Below are 18,244 nucleotides of genomic sequence, written 5' to 3' on the forward strand. Positions count from 1 at the left end.
CCTTCAAGTGTATGATATCAGAGCGTTGTTCATTGATCATTACAGTCTGAACTCACACACAATATTGGTGGTAAATGATGATGTGGGTTTGTGTAAATCTGACTAGAATGAGTTTCATTTATTTCCTTTTTTTTTTTTTGTCTTGTTTTGTTTTGTTTTGTTTTTTTCCCGTGCTGAAGTCAGCAAAGAGTCTTGTTAAATAGCTGTAACTAAATATATCTCTTGGTAGTCATGAATTTGTATTCACATCTGGCTAAAATTTTTTATCCCCGCTAAATAGGTTTGTTTCAAATTATTTGCAGTTTACAAGGGCATTTTAACACTAACATTTACCTTGCCAAATTAGCCATAAACCAAATTTATAGGAAAGAGTTTATTTGCTGCATTTTCTGTCTGTACAGCTGCCAGAGATATGGTAGTAAACTTGGAGGATTTTTCTGAGCTCATGTTGCAGTAAACAATCATTTTGAGACCAGGGGTGAATTAAAGTCTTTGTTATAAAAACAGGGCAATTATATACATTTCAAAAAAAAAAAAAATCATAATTGAGCAAGAGATGTTATGATAGAGTTTCCAAAGAAGCATAGGCTTTTAGATGCACGTCCAATCTCTAATTGGAGATTGACTTTCACACTCAGCCTTTTCATAGCAGTTCGTAGACACTCATTACTCTCTCTCTCTTATTCCTGCTCCCTTGAGTCGCCTGTTTATACAGCCACTCTTCTGCCAGTGATTGAAGTTTGTCTTAAGAAGGCTGATATATCATCAGTACTAACCTTGGTGTTCCAAGGTAAGGATTTTGTGCAAGCAAGCACCAGAGAGAGGACCTACATGTGGTATCTGTAATTTCATTGTAGTGAAATGCATAGTTGGCTGTCTGTAAACAAAAGCTTCTCTCTGGTGAATAGATAAAAACATCAGTGCTATTAATTTAATCCGTGCAATGAATTTACGTATTGACTTCTTGAAGTAGTTGGACACCTTCCATTTGATAGAAGACAATGATAGAACTGCGGTCAAGATCATTGTATCTCAAAGTAAATATCCCTGTAAAAAGGATTGCTTTAGTTGTTTTATTTTCCTCCATGGTATGTAAAGGATTGGGAATGGATCATAAAAAACAAAGGTTTAAGAAGCCTTTGGTTTTCTGGTTTTAAACTGATGATTTTTTATCTCTCTTATTTGACAGAGAGAAAATTCAGAAAAGAAAACAAAGATCAGAAACTGGAGAAAAAAGTTGCTGAGACAAACTTTTAGTGTTACTGTTTTCTAACCCCTAGTCAGTGATTATATGATGTAACTGATGAGATTAAAATATGAGAAAATATTATTAAAATTATTCAAAGTGCTCTTATATAGCTCTGATGAGTCTCATGTAGGCTTTTCTTCTTAAAAGAAGTTGGGCAATTAAATAATATGGATTAGCTGAGAGATTTGTCTGCTGAAATATGTTTGTAATATATGTTCATGAACGATAGAGACAAAATATTTAACTGTTGAGAGATCATGGTTTTAAAATTCTTTGGCTTTGCATTTTATTTGTTCGATACTTTCTTAATGGAATTAAGGGGTATTTTAGGTGTGGTCTTTATGAGGCCCTGTTGTGGCTGAACTAAATGAGAATGAAAGACACAATTGTGAGAGTTGCTACAGGAGATCTGCATTCTGCTACATACTATTAGGCTATAAATCACACATCTTGTTCCTCCTAACATAAGGTTTAATTGAGTGAAATTCTCTGCCCAGAATGAAGTCAAGTCAGACTGGATCTTTGATAGCCTTATCACCTGAGCTGCTTCATATACACTTTAACTAGTGACTGGAATATCTTTGTGCATGTGCCTAGCATGGTATTAGCTGGGTCATAAAAGTTATTTGTCTTATTAATGAATGCAAGAAGAAAGAATTGTTATCAAATGACAGAATGGATGATGTTGGAAAGCACCTCATCCAACTCACCTGTTCAAAGCAGAGTCAATTAGACCAGGACCACTGGAAGAGTCTAGCTCCATCTTTTTTACCCCTCCCAGCAGATACTTAAGAACAGTGGTAAGTTCCCCTTGAGGCGTCTCTTCTCCAGTCTAATCAACCCCAGCTCACTCAGCCTCCCTCTCCTTGTATGACAGACGTTGCAGTCCTTAATCACCTTCATGGCTTATCAGTGGAACTGCTCTAGTACATCCCTATCTTTTTTGTACTGGGGAGCCTGGAGCTGGACCCAGCACTCCAGATGTGGCCTTAGTAGCACTAAGCAGAGCGGAAGGATCACTTCCCTTGACCTGCTAGCAATGGTCTTCCTAAATGCAGCCCCAGATGTCGTTGTCCTTCTTAGCCGCAAGGGCACATTGCTGGCTCATGTTCAGCTTGTTGTCCACCAGGACCCATGGGTCCTTCTCTGCAAAGCTTCTTTCAAGACTGTTGGCCCCCAAGTGTATAATGGTGCCTGGGGTTATTCCTCCCCAGGCATTTCACAGTGTTGATAAATCGGGTAGATTCAGTATTTATTTTTACTTTTTTTTTTTTTTTTAAATTAACATTTTGATCTGAAATAGTTTCCCTATGAAAATGTTAAAATGGAACTCCCTGACACTTTCAGAATACCTGCAAGGGCTGCCATTTGAATTTTTTTTTTCCCTCTGAACATATTCTTGGGGAAAATTGCACCATCCTGCCACAAATTTCAACAGCAGACCAAAGCATATTTTGCAAAACACCTCAACACCTTTAGCAAACAATTATTCTTATTTTGGGGATGTATTTGGTGAGTTATTTATGCAGGAGTATTGTAATTGCAATATTTCTTGTTTTTCTCCACCCGTGCAGTTTCCAAGACATACATTGCCACACTTTCTTACTTACTTAGAACACCTGTACGCTTTTGTTGGCTTTGTGACTAAGCTTCTGATGTTTGCATGTTTTCTGCTCTGTACTTGGTCAGTAAGACTCTGTAACTGAATGTCAGCCAATGTCTACAATAAGCAGGATTTAATAAGAAAAAATGTTACAGGATTTTGAATATTTACTCTGATGCTTTAAAAGGTCATTATTTTTAGAACAACTAGTGGTTTGGTTGATTTATCTTTAGGAAACTACATCGTTGCTTTTCATGGAGTAGCAGAAAACTTGTGTCATGTCTTTCCTCATTCTTGGTAAACAGGAAAATCAGGAAGAGGGTCTGAGGACTGTCCGTTTGGGAACTTTTCTAAAAATTAGTGTGCTTTGTGAAATGTGGAAGTCAGAATGAATATAGTTAGATTTGAACCACCAAAATAAGTGGTTCAAATTCATAGGAGGTGAAGATTATCAAAATAACTGAAGGTTGTACAAAACATTTAAAAGTTTATGGAGAATTTTAGGAGTCCAGTTTTAAAACCCACTTTGCAAACCAGAGCCTGCATTTCTTCATGTTTTCAAAATTTTTAACTAAGCATATGCAACAAATTTTTTCAGTATCAGAAGGAAATGGTAAAGAAATTTTGTGAAATGGTTCTATTTCTAGGTATGTTATTGGAATTGTATTATATGGCCTCAAAGAATGATTAAATAACTTGATTCCATTAGAAATATCATAAGGAAAATACAAACTTCATTCTAGATAAAAGTGGGCAATTGTTAATTGAGCCAGTTGGAGGTGTCCTTAATCATGACAGAAAAAGCAGAAGCCTCTCCACTGTATACAACACACAGAGAGTTGCTTTATGAAACAACTTTTTGTCTCATCCAGTCTACATTGAATATTTATTTGAAGTTACTTAATTTAGTTTTTTCCACCCCTTGAAAATAAATGTTAATTTCCTATGGAACTGGAGTTTGGAAGTAGTGGTGCATGCTGTCTTCTGCTGATGTGGTGGTACATGTTTCCTTTTGATGTCTTCTTTTTTCTCACTAGAAATTCTCTAGAAATTGTGGGAAAAGTGGAAAAAAAGGCAAGAAAAAAAGGCACTACAAAAAAAGCAGACTTGAGGCTCAGGAATTTACCATGAGAAATGCAGGATATCCTTTAAGATGCATAACCTCTGTGTTTGTAATTACTGCAGTGCTGCATATGATGCCATCCTTGATAGAAATGTGGCCATTAAGAAGCTCAGCAGACCATTTCAGAACCAAACTCATGCCAAGAGAGCTTACAGGGAGTTGGTCCTCATGAAGTGTGTGAATCATAAAAATGTAAGTTTTCAACAGGTAACGGGAGAAGTGTTATGTATATTGGTTTGTTAGAAATAAAATTGTTTTGTTGGGTGGCTTTTTAAAACAGAGGAAATTAGGAGTAAATTTTGCTCAGGGGCTACAGTCTTTCTGGTATTATATACCCACATGAGAGAGTGAGGATCTTCCATGTGCGTACTTAAAGGCTATGCCAAATGGGGGTGATGCTAGTAGGGTTACGGTTGTAGAAGGGGTAAGAGCAGAACACGCTCTTGTCAACTCTTTATCCAGAAATGCACAAGTGGTTGTTGGAATCCTGGCTCCACCCTCTTGTCACTGAGATTTGTTACTCAAAAGCAGTGTCTCTTGGAATACCCATGCACAAGCGTCACTCCTTGTTCACACTTCATCTGAAACCTAGTCATATAAATGAATTATATAGGTTGTACAAGATGAGGGGTCATCATGGTGAAGGTTGTTGCAAAACTGCCGAAGAAAATTAAGAACCAAAAGCACTTTTCCATTCTCATGTATTTGTGTGTAAGCTAATATTGTGGAGCCAGGGGCTCTGAAGCCTCAACACATTGTGCCATTCCTTCTAATCACAGTGTTCTTGTTGAAATAAACAGCACTAGCAGGTTCTAGACTTTCCTTCTTCTTACACCTATTGTACAGCATTTCCTGCTTCTTACACCTAACGTATAACATTTAGGATCCATAATGAATGAAAATATTCCTACATTGCAGCAAAAGAGCTATTCTACAGCAGTATGTTGTGACATCTATCTAGTAGTTAGAACTATCTGCCTGACACTGCATGAGCTTGCTTTTTTTGTAGTGAGATATCTAGGGTTGCCCCATTGCGTTGTCAAGGGATAACTAAATATCAAGGATTTAAACTTCCTACAATTCCTTGATTTCTGCTGCAGTGGTGCCATACCCGTGTGCCCCTTCCTTTTCATTAGGAGTTAATTTTTCAGTTTGCTACATGTTTACGCTTGCCTCAGATACTTCAATGACTCTATGTAAAACATAAATGAACTTGAAGATCGTGATGTAAGGTGACATTTGACACTTGTTCTCAGTCATAAATTCACATGGAATGAAAAAGGACTGACCTTAAAATAGCAATGAGCAGGATTTGTCCTGCTGCCCCCCTTCTGGGCATTGACTTATCCTTACATTTCTGCTGTGTGGATCAGGACTGTACCTGTCTCTTCCCTATTGACTCAGATGGAAACTACCCTCAGTCAAAGCAATGCATGGGGCTTTGAAAATGCAGGGATGAGTGAGTAGTAGAGACAATGATGCATTCTCATTTCATGTTTTTAACAGACTGAAAAGAGCGGAGGGCAGAAGGAACGATATTAATTTTAAACACAGAATTTTTAAAATGCTGCATAAGAGCTGATAAGAGCATCACATTGCTTGGGTCAGAGTTTTAATCTGTCTGTACAGAGAAGTGGAAAGGAAGGAAAGAATTGTAAAGGCACCTGTGTGGAGGCACCAATCAGTCAGAATATGTGGAGTGGACAGAAAGAATATTGAACCATTCGTGTTAGAAAGCCTAGAGAGTTGATGGAGGTGGGGAGGGAAAAGTTCAGATGTTGTCTTCATGGTGATATCACGCTGATATATCTTCTCCCCGTGTTGTCCACATGGAAGGAAATCACAGGAAGTTCGAGTCCCTGAGGTCATGTTTTCCCTCCATGCTCTTTCACACATTCTTATCAGTGTCTTCCAACAGCCCAGCCAATTAAAAAAAAAAAAAAAAAGTAAAAAAGGAGTTGCAGTATGCAAGATGTCTTTGCCCAGAATGTTTTAAACTGCTTCTATTAAAAAGTGGTGCCTCTCATGATGGAATTTGTGTCAGAGTGTGTGTGCATATGCCCTCAAAGGAATTGAGGCCATGTCAGAGAGAAGGAAGGTCCTTAATAATAAGATGGTCCTTGATTATTTGTCCCTTCAGATGATCGTTCTTCATTATTATGAGAAATTTCTGGCTGTAGCACAAGGACTGCTATGCTAGATTGAGCCTGAAGATGGTCTTTAAACATATAACTTCAAAATTCAGAACACTGTCTCACCCTCAGCATTTTCTTTTGTTATTGATCATCACCATCCTTCTTTCAGAAACCATTTCAAGTGCATCTAGAAGAAATCTTAGAGATCTGTGGTATTTTATTTTGAATGTTGTCGACTTTTTACTGATCATAAAGTAAGAAGTGTTAGTATAAATTGAGCAATGAAAAAACAGAGTTTTTCGAGTTGAACACTCGAAATGTGTTCAACTGCTTACATTTATCACTTATTTTCATCCTTTTCTCTTACTTTTCTTTTCAGATTATCAGTTTATTAAATGTCTTCACACCACAGAAATCTCTGGAGGAGTTCCAGGATGTGTAAGTAACACAGACAGTGATTTAAAGCTTTAGAGATGTGGGGGGCATTATAGTGTACCTTGAACACAATAACTCAGCAAAATACAAAGGTTATAAGCCTCTCTAAAAAAAGTTCATATGTAGTCTACAACGTGGGTAGACAGAGATATTCTGCATTGCCATATTGAGAGCGCTTATGACACTTAGAAGGTGTCAAATACCAGGTTTCCTAAGTGCTGTAACAGTGTGCGCGTTCTGCTGGTGTCTCGTCTTTGGAGGGTTAGTGTGTTTGCATTTGCCTTCACATGCAGAGGAAGGGGTTTGAGTAGTTAAAAGGGCCTCCTTTTGTGTTACTCATTTGCTTGTCAAATGATGGTTGTTATGTGACTCCCTGATGTGTGTGAGGTTTTGAATTGCAGTGTTTCATTCGGAAATAATTTCCCGTAAGACTTATGTGAAACATTTCCTCATTTCATATTTGTTTTGATACAACCTTTAACTAAGTAAAATTACTTGTCTGGGGAACAAGTGCTAGGTGTAGAGGACAACTAGCATCTCCGCTGAACACTGCTCTTTTACACAAGCACTATTGTGTGTAGCATGAACCCTCATTGACTGAAATTTTAAATACTCAGTGTTTTATATAGTTGTACTCTTTTTATATTTCAGTCTTTCCCATATTCCATATATGTTGTATGGAAATTTCTTCCCATTCGGTACTCTAATATCAGTAATGATAATGGATAGCAATGGCTGAAGTCAGTCAACTACTGTTCTGGTTACGGGATTTCTGCAGAATATTGTCACTGCAGACTTGTGCAGAGCAGAGGAGGTAACTAGTGCTGGAGAGAAGACAAGGCATGCAGCTCACACTGAAATGGACAGCTAAGTGTTTTCCCCAAAGTATGAGAGTGCTTTAAAGTAATGTTACAGTTATCAATCAGCTGTGCTTGTGAGATATCTCATAAGAAATGAGCTTGTGTGTTTAACATATTAACTTACTGCTAAAGGGGACTGGCTTAATGTCCTGCTGAGGTTGCCAGTGAAGCTTACTTATCAGAAGCACAAGATCAAATAGTTGTAATGAGAATTGTGTGAAGTCATACAATCTTAGGAGCATTTTTTGAGACATTTTGCATGGGGATGCATATTTTAGCTTCTCAGACATCTCTACTGCTCTCCAATTCCTACATGTACTGTGGTAGCCATTCCCCATAATGGTCAAAGGTCAAACAGTCATGTCATTTGGTGGTTGTGGCTCTTCTGTTTTCTGCACATTTCAGTGTCATGCTTCCTGTTTGCCCATGTAGGGTACAGTCTCTCTCATGGGGAATGCACCAAGAAAGGTCCAGCAGTCCACCTATTTTGCTGGGATGCTTAAAGAATAGTGTTTCTGCAGTGAGATGGTGCCATGAGAAACAGACACCAAAATGGCACCGTTGTGAGTGCACCCAGTCTTCAGCTGTGTTACTCCCAGTCATCAGAAATAAAGTGAATTTTGAAGCAAGAAGAGACATTGTTACTTCTTTGAAATGATGCCACGGTTCCTCTTCAACACAGACAATAACCCTATGACTTTGCTTTTTCATTCAGTTACCTGGTAATGGAGTTAATGGATGCCAATCTGTGCCAGGTCATTCAGATGGAGCTAGACCATGAGCGAATGTCTTACCTACTGTACCAAATGCTCTGTGGTATCAAGCATCTTCACTCTGCAGGAATTATTCACAGGGTAAGTGGCCTTTGGTTTAAAACTTAAGGCAGCATATGACATCATCATGAAGACTTTAGAAGCCACTTGAGTTTCTTGTGTACTGTGGATCAAAGCCCTATCTCGCAGTAAAATGGCTATAAACTTACAAGTCATAGTCTGTCCCCTTAACAGAGTAGCTTCATGCTTGTGTTAGGAATGAGATTATTTGTGAACTAATCAGACACAAAGGATTATGTGATAAATAATAGATAATAAGCACTGGAAATCATCAGAGTGATTATGATCTCTGAAACATGTAGATAGATGTTATTTCTCCTGAAAATGCAGCTGGCTACATCTACCACGCATGACATTGAAACACTGTGAATCGAGGTTGAAGAGTGGTCCAGGATCCACCGAGGTCAGGGCGTATGGAACTGGAATTTGCCATCATTTACATGTGCTAAATCAAATTAAAAGACTGCTAAGTCTCTATTAGACATCCTCCTATTTTGCTTTTCCATGTCAGAGCACTGTGTCTGGTAAGGATGCGGTACCTGGCTGTGAATGCCAAAGGTAGCACTGTGTGTGATTGTTGACAACAGGAGGAGTTATTTGTGTGACTGTGAGCAGGAGGCAATTCTGAATGGATTGAAAATATCCTGAGTTAACATCTTTATTGAACTGTGCTTTTACTAATTTGGGATTTCCAGCTGAAAAAAAAAAAGTTTCCCTTCTGTTATGAAAGGCAGAAAAGAAGGGCTGATAAAATAAAAGTTGATGTTGCTTTACAATATACAAAGGTCTTCTTTCTTGGCATGTTGTATGTTTAGCAAAGCATGATAGATTTGGCTTCCAGATAGAGGATGAGTTGAATTATTATAAATGAAGCATTAAGATATCTCCACACGTACGGTTGGAATGTCTCTATTAGGCTCACAGCATTAAAAAATATATAGACTCAAAATGGTACTCTAATACTAATCTTAGTTTCTTGAACTGCTAAATGCAATTTTGGCACCAATAGGCCTGTGCTATCCAGGTAAAGCCCCACAGTATGCCAAGTTTCCACATCTTCCAGATGAGTTTGTTAGAGAACAGTAGCAAGGTTTTGCTGTGTATTTACAAGTATTTCTGATAGTAACTGTAGGTGTCAGAAGAGTCCATATCACAGCTGTGCCTGGCTTTATGAAAGACAGTCATGTCTTTTCACTATCTTTTGCAGGATTTAAAACCAAGTAATATTGTGGTAAAATCTGACTGCACGTTGAAGATTTTGGATTTTGGACTGGCCAGGACTGCAGGCACTAGCTTCATGATGACTCCATATGTGGTGACACGTTACTACAGAGCACCAGAGGTCATCTTGGGAATGGGCTACAAGGAGAACGGTAGGGCTGCAATTTCATGGCAAGTACAGTGTGACCTGAAGTGTAAGGTCTGCCTCTACAACAGTAAGGGGCTCCAGAAGGAGAAAAGAAAAAACATAACGGGAAATGACATCTTGAATATAAAAGGCAGGTCATTTAGAGCAGTTTATCACTTGGATACTGCAGCTACAGAATGTATTTGGGATGCAGTACTGGTGAATTTATCGGTGTAGGATTGCCAAGTAATGAGAAATTTGTTCTTAGTTATGGTTGAACCGATCAAATACAATTAGCTCTTTCTGACCAGAATGTCTTTGTCTCCTGTGGTTGTGGAACAGTGTGGGAACCACTGGAATTTCTGAATAGTGATATGTTCTAAATGTGAGTCTGGGCCTCTGAATTGTTTGAGGGAAGAAGAAGAGGTACAAGCTGAAATAGATAATCTTAGTCCTTCCAGAATTTCTCCAAATCCAGAGCTAGATCTGAATTTCAGGAATGGTTTCTGTCTTTATGATAAGTTTACCTAAAGTCCCAGGTTTTGCTGACAGGTTTCATGTGGCCAAGATCTAGGTATAAATTTCGCAACTTGAGTCTTTTTTTAATGGAAAGTCGAGTTGGAGAGAAGAGGAAAAAGCTGAAGCTAAAAAACCATGCATCTCATATGTGTGTAATCTCCCTAGATGTAAATAGGATTTTTGCTCTGAACAGTCTGTGAGGGATCAGATACCTCTTGGTCACTGGAAAGATTGTGAAAAGCAGGTGGGGGGTGCTCACTATAGAGAAGCAGGTAAGGAAGAATTCGCATTTTTCAGGGGATGAAGGGAAAACTTTATAAGTGATTCTCATTTTGTAACAAAACTGGGAACTGCATCTTAGTGCCAGGTAGACCAGGCAGAAAAGGAGGGAATACAACATATAGTGGAGAAAAATCTGCTATGACTCAGATTCTGCTGTCAAAAGCTATCACTTGTCTGTTTGACAATGAAAGTTTGACAACTTTCTGATGACAAATACAGCAAACATCAAAATCAGGTATTTATTAAAAACTCTCCTGCTCAATTTACTTTGAAGAGATTAGCTAACCTGTAGGAGAACTTTTACTAACAGCCAACTACATCCTGTAAAGGGCAGTGAAACTGATTTCGGGAGCCAATTCCATGACTTAAGCATGAATAAAGGCATGTTCACACAATCTTTTCCAAAATTAACAAGTCTCTGCATTAATTATTTGTAATATTTATAAATTTACAGTACACTTTTTAATATGAAAGTCTAAAAAGCAAAGAATCATTAAGCAGAGTCTAAGCATGCAGAATAATTTCTGAAAAATGAATAAACTTCCTTGAAGTAATTTATAATTTATATTTTTGATAGGTGCCTTTAGAAATCTGAACTATACTCAGCACATTTTAGATAGTTCCTTAGTCAATACTCAGAGTTCCTTCTATTGAGAAATGAATTATTTTGAGTTTATTTTTTTTTCTCTCCAGACATTTAGTAGATGATTACCATTGTTGTTATTGTCCCTGAAAGGACAGAGAAAGCACTTGCTTTTCACATGATTAAAATCACACCAAGAAAAAGTTAGACACACTTTTGTGATGAAGTACACAGCTGGGAAGGTACTAAGCCACATCCAAAAGTCCTGATCAAATGCCCATTGAAGTTAACATGGAGACTTCCTTTGACTTCCCTGGGCAATGAATCTGGCTCAAGATGAATGATCTCATCTTACTTGTACAAAGCAAAAATAAAATAAACAGAGAAAGAAAACAAAATATTTGAAAATGAAGGTCAGCTGTCTGAGGAGCTGGTCTGCTTGGAGGCTCTAATCCAGCTCCCAAGGAAGTCAACAGAAAGGCTTGTTCTTCGCTTCCCTGCTCTGGCCTATGCCATTACTAAAGCTCCCCTAGTATTTTTTCCTCTTACTCTGTACACTGCCTGTATAACTGTTCACTGCTTTCATTTTCTTTCTGCACTTGGTTAGCTAAAGACGCATAATTATCACCAGTTTGCTGCACTTCTGTGGAAGGTCCCAAAACTGTCACTATGAGGGAAACTCTGCCACTGCCTCAGGCATGCTTTTGCTGTCCCATGCCCCTGACACCTGTACCCTCCTTTTCCCAAATGGAACATTTCATCTTTATTTTGTTTTTACCAAGAAATGAGTTGTTTGTTTCTCTAGCTTGTTTTGGATTGTTTTTGAAAGATAAAAAGGGGGAAGAAAAAGAGGAGAAACCGGTTGTGTAGGTCAAACGTGACCACAAAATGAGGATTCAAAACTGAGGAATGTGTAGTCTTTTAAAGCATTTGAAAGCAGGTTTTTTCCCCTTTACATGGAATATGGGTCTTTTCTTTCTGTGCATGCTGTGTCACTACCTGTCTAGCCTTTCTGCTTGTAAGACTTAAAGAGAAAAAAAAAAAACCACAACCCCACCCAAGTCAAGCAGCTAACGTAACTATGCATATTGCATCTAAAAGGTGAAGGCAGGATCAGGAAGATGAGAAATCCTCTTAGTTGGTACTTGTCCTGCAGAGTGTTCGTTTTAGCATTTATTTTGAGTACCTATACAGTAAAAAGCAGAGTCCACACAGGTCAAACTCTCCAGTTCTTTCCAGTCTGTACGTAGGTACGGACAGATATGTAGAGATAGGTGCCTTGAGATAAGACAGATCCTGAAGCAGGAGTTTTAAATAACCCTTAAGGGTGGTATTTATCCATATAGCCTTTACTCGTGTGAGCAGTTCCATTTGAAACCTCTTGTATACTGCTGCAGCGATTCAGTCCTGCAGGCCTACAAACTGCCTGGCTGCAGGTGGGATTTACTCCAGATGATCGTTGTCTGGGTTTAGGTTTTTTTCTTTTGTTTTTTACTTCTTTTTTTTTTAAAAAAAAAGGTTGTTTTCACCATAAACTCAGTGTATACCATGGGTCTGTGCACTTGATCTTTACTTCCTAGCTGTGGGCCTTTTCCCAAAAATGTTGATTTTCCACCATTGTAACTAACTACTGTTGAGCTCACTGACACAGCTTTTACTTATTTATTTTAGCTTTTAGTGAGACATGAAAAAAAAAACCAACAAAACCACAAAACAAACTGAACTGTTCTGATCAACCTGCTCTTTTTCCCCTCCTTTAGGAGTGAAATGTCGTAGTTAACTTTGCTTTTTTTTCCTCCTTCTTCACTTCCCTGTCTCTGCTGTTCTAGTGGATATATGGTCTGTGGGATGCATTATGGGAGAAATGGTTCGCCACAAAATCCTCTTTCCAGGAAGGGACTGTATCCTTGTGCCATTTGCTGCAGCTTCATCTATTATTTGTTCCTCTCCTCCACCCCATACCTCTTACCATATAATGACTATACCAGGACTGTAAAGATAAAAGCAAAAAGTTGAATCCCAGAGGTATGAGTAAATGAAAACAGCGCACTACTAATATGAACAAAATTTAAATGAAAAACAGATGCACAGAATTATTTCAGACAAATAAGCTACTTTATTTTAAAACCTCTAATCATTCAATTTTATGTAGTCTTTATGTCATGCTAATAAGCAATATAGAAAACAGGCATCATGATTGCAAATTGGAGAGCTTTACTTATTCTTCAAAGGAAAAATGAGAAAAAAAAAATCCTGACTTGGCCCATCTGGTTCCTGTAAATCTGTTTTTCTACTTCTATGTTTTGGAAATAGTGACTTCATAATATTTGTGGTGACATCATAATCTTTTGCTTGCTAATGCATCATGGATTTGGATTCATCTCAGTGTTGTATGGGCTCAGAGTTGAGTCAATACAACATCTTTTTTCTTTAAAACAAAATGAAGAATTTGACTCACCCAGTTTAAGGCAACTGTTTATCCTCTGTGGTTTCCAAATTGGCCTGAAATCAGATTCTCTTGATTTTAAAATGGACTTTCCTTTACTTGCATGAGGTCTGTGTCATTAATTAAACTGTATTTCCCTCTCATCTTGTTCTTCTTGTCTTGGGTGATATTATTTTTACCACTTCCAAGGTGGTGAAAGCAATATTAGAAAATGAAAACAAAAGAGGAGGTGTCTACTTAGCCTTTGGTTTATTACAGGTTAAGCCAGGCAACCTGCCCGCAATGGCTGGGAAGTGTAAGTAGTGTGTATTTTACCCATCCAAATAAAATGCAGCAACATAGTATGTCTTCCACTCTCAGAAACAAAAAGGCATATTATTTTCAGCAGGTTGGCAGAAAGACACCATAAAAATCTGGCATCAGCAGACACTGGCAGTTGGTGTGGAGAAAACCCAGCCTTTACAGACATGTAGTCATGGAAGTAATTATTTTTTTGCTGACTCTTGAGTGATTCCTGTAGTGTTTATCAGAGTCAGGTCCTGCCTGTCCTATTTTCACAGCTCTGTCAACTCTCTGAAAACAGAGCTTTTTCTGGTAGCCAGGTGAAGATGCAGTTATATTTTACTAACAAGTAGATGGGGAAACTGCAGGTACCTCTTGTTTGCTGAGGAGGAAACAGCAACATTGTACTGGTTTCCAGTCTTAAAGGAATATGGACTAGAAACTTATCGGATGCAAAACACAACAATGAAGTAAGAATGGTGGGATGTTGTTATTAGTGGATAGCTTTGAGATTTCACTCCATAGGTGCTGAGATTTTTCCTGCAACAGGTGGAGTAGGCTACACACCCACCTTTTGCTGTAATCTGAATGGCCAGAGGAGCTCCCAACATTCATGAGACCTGTAATTCAGTGTGATCTTCACGCCGTGTTTCAGTGGTAACAACACCTCAGAAACACCATCATAACTCTTCCTCCAAATACTGTGCTCTTCTCCTTTTTCTTTTTTCTTTTAATGTACAAGAAAAATTTAAATAATCTGCAGCATACTTGAGGTTCAGTTGTAAATACTGAGGAAATTTCTGTTTAATCTATTTGGAGAGAAGTCTGATTGAGTTTTTGGTTGATTAGTAACTAGAATACAGAATAAAGCTATTGCAGTGTAAAAATGTAGCACCATGGCTAGCAGGTTGCTCTCCTTTTTCAACAACAAATGATATTTAAGAGTCATGTTCTTCTGCCCATTTCCAGAAAAAAAAAAAAAAAAAAAAAAAAAAAAAAAAAAGCAAGCTATATCATTTAAACAGCATAGCTTTTAAAAAAATCAGTCAAACATGAGAATTACTTTGTTTCTGTCTGGCTGTGACAACAATACCTTATGACATGTCTTATTCAGGGATAGCAGCAGAACATTTTTAAAATACCTTTTAACATTTCAATATCAGTTAAAAATAGCAACTGATTTTTTGAACAAATGCAGAAAAAATTGTGTAAATTGTAGGATAGTCCTACTTTTTAAACCATTGGAAATCCCATACCCTGAAATGCACTGTATGTGGGCTAGGTCATAACTGCTACCATGTTTTAGTGGAGAGTTTATTCAGGTGAGTTAGAAGCTTAAAAAGAAAAAGCTATTCAGGTGAGTTAGAAACTTTAAAAAAAAAAAAAAAAGAAAACGAAAACCAAAAAGGAATCTGTACATTCATTTCCAAGTCAATACACATTTATTAAACTGTTTGACCGCATGAATAAGAGATTTTTAGTGTTAGAAAGACTGTTTTTTGTACGGGTCCATATTCTTTCCCTTCCCTCCATGGCTGTTGATGAGCAGATTTAGTTTGCCTCCTAGATACAGGAAGAGCTGGAGAAGCATTTATGCAGCTGCAGGTAAACTTCACAGAATATTACAATAAAGCTTCCCTCAGGCTATTTAAGGCCTTCCAGCAGTGGGTTTTCTAGCTGAAACAGGCAAATCTGTCTAGAAAATAAAAGTTTCAGTTCTTTTAATTATTCAGAAGAATGTCTACTGTGTGCACTTGCTATCAATATACTCATTTCTAGCCTGGTGTAAGAACATTCATGTATGTCACAACATACATGTAAGAAAAATTTCACAGCTGCTGCCAAGTTTTATGGAAATAAAAAATTTTTAAAGTTAATCTTAACTAAACCATTGCACCAAATTATCATTGCACTTAGGTCCTGCTGACTTTAAATTAAATTTCATTTTTAAAGTCTTCATGGAAATTGAAACATGGAGAAGATTAATTTCAGATCATGTCATCTACATAAATAAGAAACTCTTTCTAAGTTACTATAAGAAAACTATAGATTACAGGTACCAGCATATGATAACTGTCTGGGTTAGTATAAATATAAGTTACGCATTTTTCAAAAAAAGGAAAGATTTCTTAACTTTATCAAAATGCTCTCTGAACACATATTCATTTAACTGCTATTTTCATTAGCAAAAAGCCAGACAGTACTTGAAAATGGTTGCTCTGTGAATATTGCTGAGGTATTTAGTCTAACTGACCTAGTAGGGCACTTGAGATACAGCAGGGCTAGAGAATTGCTCCATTCAAGAGCTGTCAGTTTGTGATGAGCCAGTTGGTTTTCAGAAAAATAAGAACACCCTCAAGCCTCCTGGAGAGTACTGGGTAGAAACTGCATAGCAGATACAGTTGTTCCTTGTACCTCACCTAAAGCAGTCATTTCAGAATACTGCCAGGGAGACTTCTTTGTCAGGTCAGACCCTCATGAGAAGAAATCCACCTTTTGATCGATTTCCAGACCAAAATATTCCTGGTAAGTTCTGTAAGATTTTGTAGTCCACTTCTGAGCTTCTCACTCAGTGATTCTTCAATGCTTTATTCCACTTGTCTCAGTTAAATCAGAAAGAGTATGAGCAACTAAAAACTGCCCAGACTCTTGAATGCCATTTGAAATATGGTGGAAAACTCCATGACTTTCCCCAGAGCTGTATTCAGCTCTACCTAATAATGCCTTCAAAATCTCATAAGATTTCAATTTAAGGATTGGGAATGTATTTCTGTGTAATATTTTTGAAGAGAAGGGAGAATAGTCTGAATGCCTTGGAGTGAAATAGATTTGTTAGGATCTGAGCTGCTGAGGCCACAGTGATGTCCCACAGGCACACATGACTTAGTGGGGAAATAAAGCAAATCAAAGAGCATTTCTCTTCAGTAGTGGGGAGGCATGTAAACGATGGTACTCTATCTAGCAAGTTCATGTGTGAGTTCTTCGGCAGATCAAAGGGAAAACAGTGGTTTCGTCATAGGAATATATTCTGATAACACCCAAGTGTCTTAAGTTTTGAGGCCTGGATTACAGTGGTGAATATGGAAAACAGAGTTCCTACTGCAAACAGTTTAGAGTCTAAGACAGTCAAAAGAGAAAATACCATTAAGATAGCAAGAGAGGAAAAATCCCAAACTTATACTGTGCAGCTATGAGAATCCAAAATGTATTGTGAAGAAAAGTCAGCATTAACAGATGAAGTTAATGTTTTCTATGGCCAGATTTTCAAAAATTCCTTTGTCTGCCAGCTGTCTTTGAGAGTAGTGAGATTAAAAGGTGCTCTTTAACATCTGACAGGGTATTTTATTGTATTTTCCCATGAATTTATATGGAAAAAATTTGCTTGCCTTAGGGAAAAAATTTTGAATCAAGAAAATCTTTTAGGAAAAGATGTTGCCTTTCCACCACTCACTAGCAGAATTTATCTTTGCATTTGAAATATGATCTGTGTATATCAGTGGATATAATCCTAGTGTTCTGGGGTTTTTTTTAAACTTCAATATAATAAAACATCTGCACTTTTTCTTTTGTGTAGCTGTTGTTTCTCATGTTACCAGTAGCATTTTCTTAAGGCTTGTTTTGTCTTTGAGAAAATCAAAGCCAAAACCAACAGTTAGCATCAGGATTATTTAAGAGACTGTTAAAAATGGCTGGTCTGGCAGTCCAGGTTGGGTCAGCTGGTACACATTAGCCTACTGGTTAAGTGTCTGTTAGCTACAATGGCATTGATGGCTAAGTTTGGATTTTGTTCAACTGGATGATTCCTCCCTACATATACAGTATTTGGTTTGGGACTCAGGATATTTCTGAGAATATAGCAAGTGTTTGAGTTATGATGATTTTATTGGGGGAGGTTTGTTTATATGAGATGAGGTCTGTCTCAAAGAGACTTCAGCGTAGCTGTGAAGATGGTTTGGCTGTTGCCATTCTTCTCTTTCTTATTTTGTTCAGGCCTAGTGCAATTTGCCCTTAGTATAAGAGTTCCATCCTGTCTGTGATGTGTGTGGTGTTTGGAGTGGATCCCAGCTGCTACAATGAAGATGATCCATTGCTCATTTCCCAACACTCACCTTAAAGATTTTCAGCATGGGTCTGAATGTGCAGTTTCAAAAGCGGCCAAGTGTTGAGGTGTAGATATGTGCTACACCTACTGTTGCCTCATATGAATTTCAGCTGAGGCAAGTTAGTTGTCTTTTCAGGCACTAATGAAAACTGAATGGTCTCAAATGTCTTCCCCCCCCACCGCCCCCTTCTATGCCTTTTATCAGCTTCTGCTTGATGGCAACTGTACTAATTTGAGCTGAGTTCCACCGGCACAGTTGAGCAGAGAATTTAGAACTTGTAGATAAAACAGATAGTACTGAAGTGTCTTCTGTCAAGAGCATGTCAGTATTTAGTTGTGATCAAGGTAGAGGACTGGAATGCACTCAAAATCATATATCATTTATCAGGTATGAAAATATGTAAATACTCTTAAATTATATGCTAATCTGTTTGTATTGTAGCA

At 37.8% G+C, this 18,244-nt stretch overlaps 1 protein-coding gene across 7 annotated transcripts in view; it reads left to right on the forward strand.

Moving 5' to 3' along the window:
• The window catches only part of MAPK10 (mitogen-activated protein kinase 10), a 191,400-nt gene that overhangs the window by 126,670 nt on the left and 46,486 nt on the right, over positions 1–18,244 (forward strand). For 5 of the 7 annotated variants that reach the window (XM_074904937.1, XM_074904935.1, XM_074904936.1 and 2 more), the window contains 5 exons: positions 4,038–4,167; positions 6,490–6,548; positions 8,121–8,259; positions 9,446–9,611; positions 12,800–12,871. In XM_074904937.1, the coding sequence (XP_074761038.1) occupies positions 4,038–4,167; positions 6,490–6,548; positions 8,121–8,259; positions 9,446–9,611; positions 12,800–12,871 (566 nt within the window). The remainder of the gene's footprint in view (positions 1–4,037; positions 4,168–6,489; positions 6,549–8,120; positions 8,260–9,445; positions 9,612–12,799; positions 12,872–18,244) is intronic. The other 2 variants (XM_074904939.1, XM_074904934.1) reach the window with 1 other exon arrangement.

Source organism: Athene noctua, chromosome 4 (genome assembly GCF_965140245.1).
Source record: "Athene noctua chromosome 4, bAthNoc1.hap1.1, whole genome shotgun sequence".
Lineage (NCBI taxonomy): Eukaryota > Metazoa > Chordata > Aves > Strigiformes > Strigidae > Athene > Athene noctua.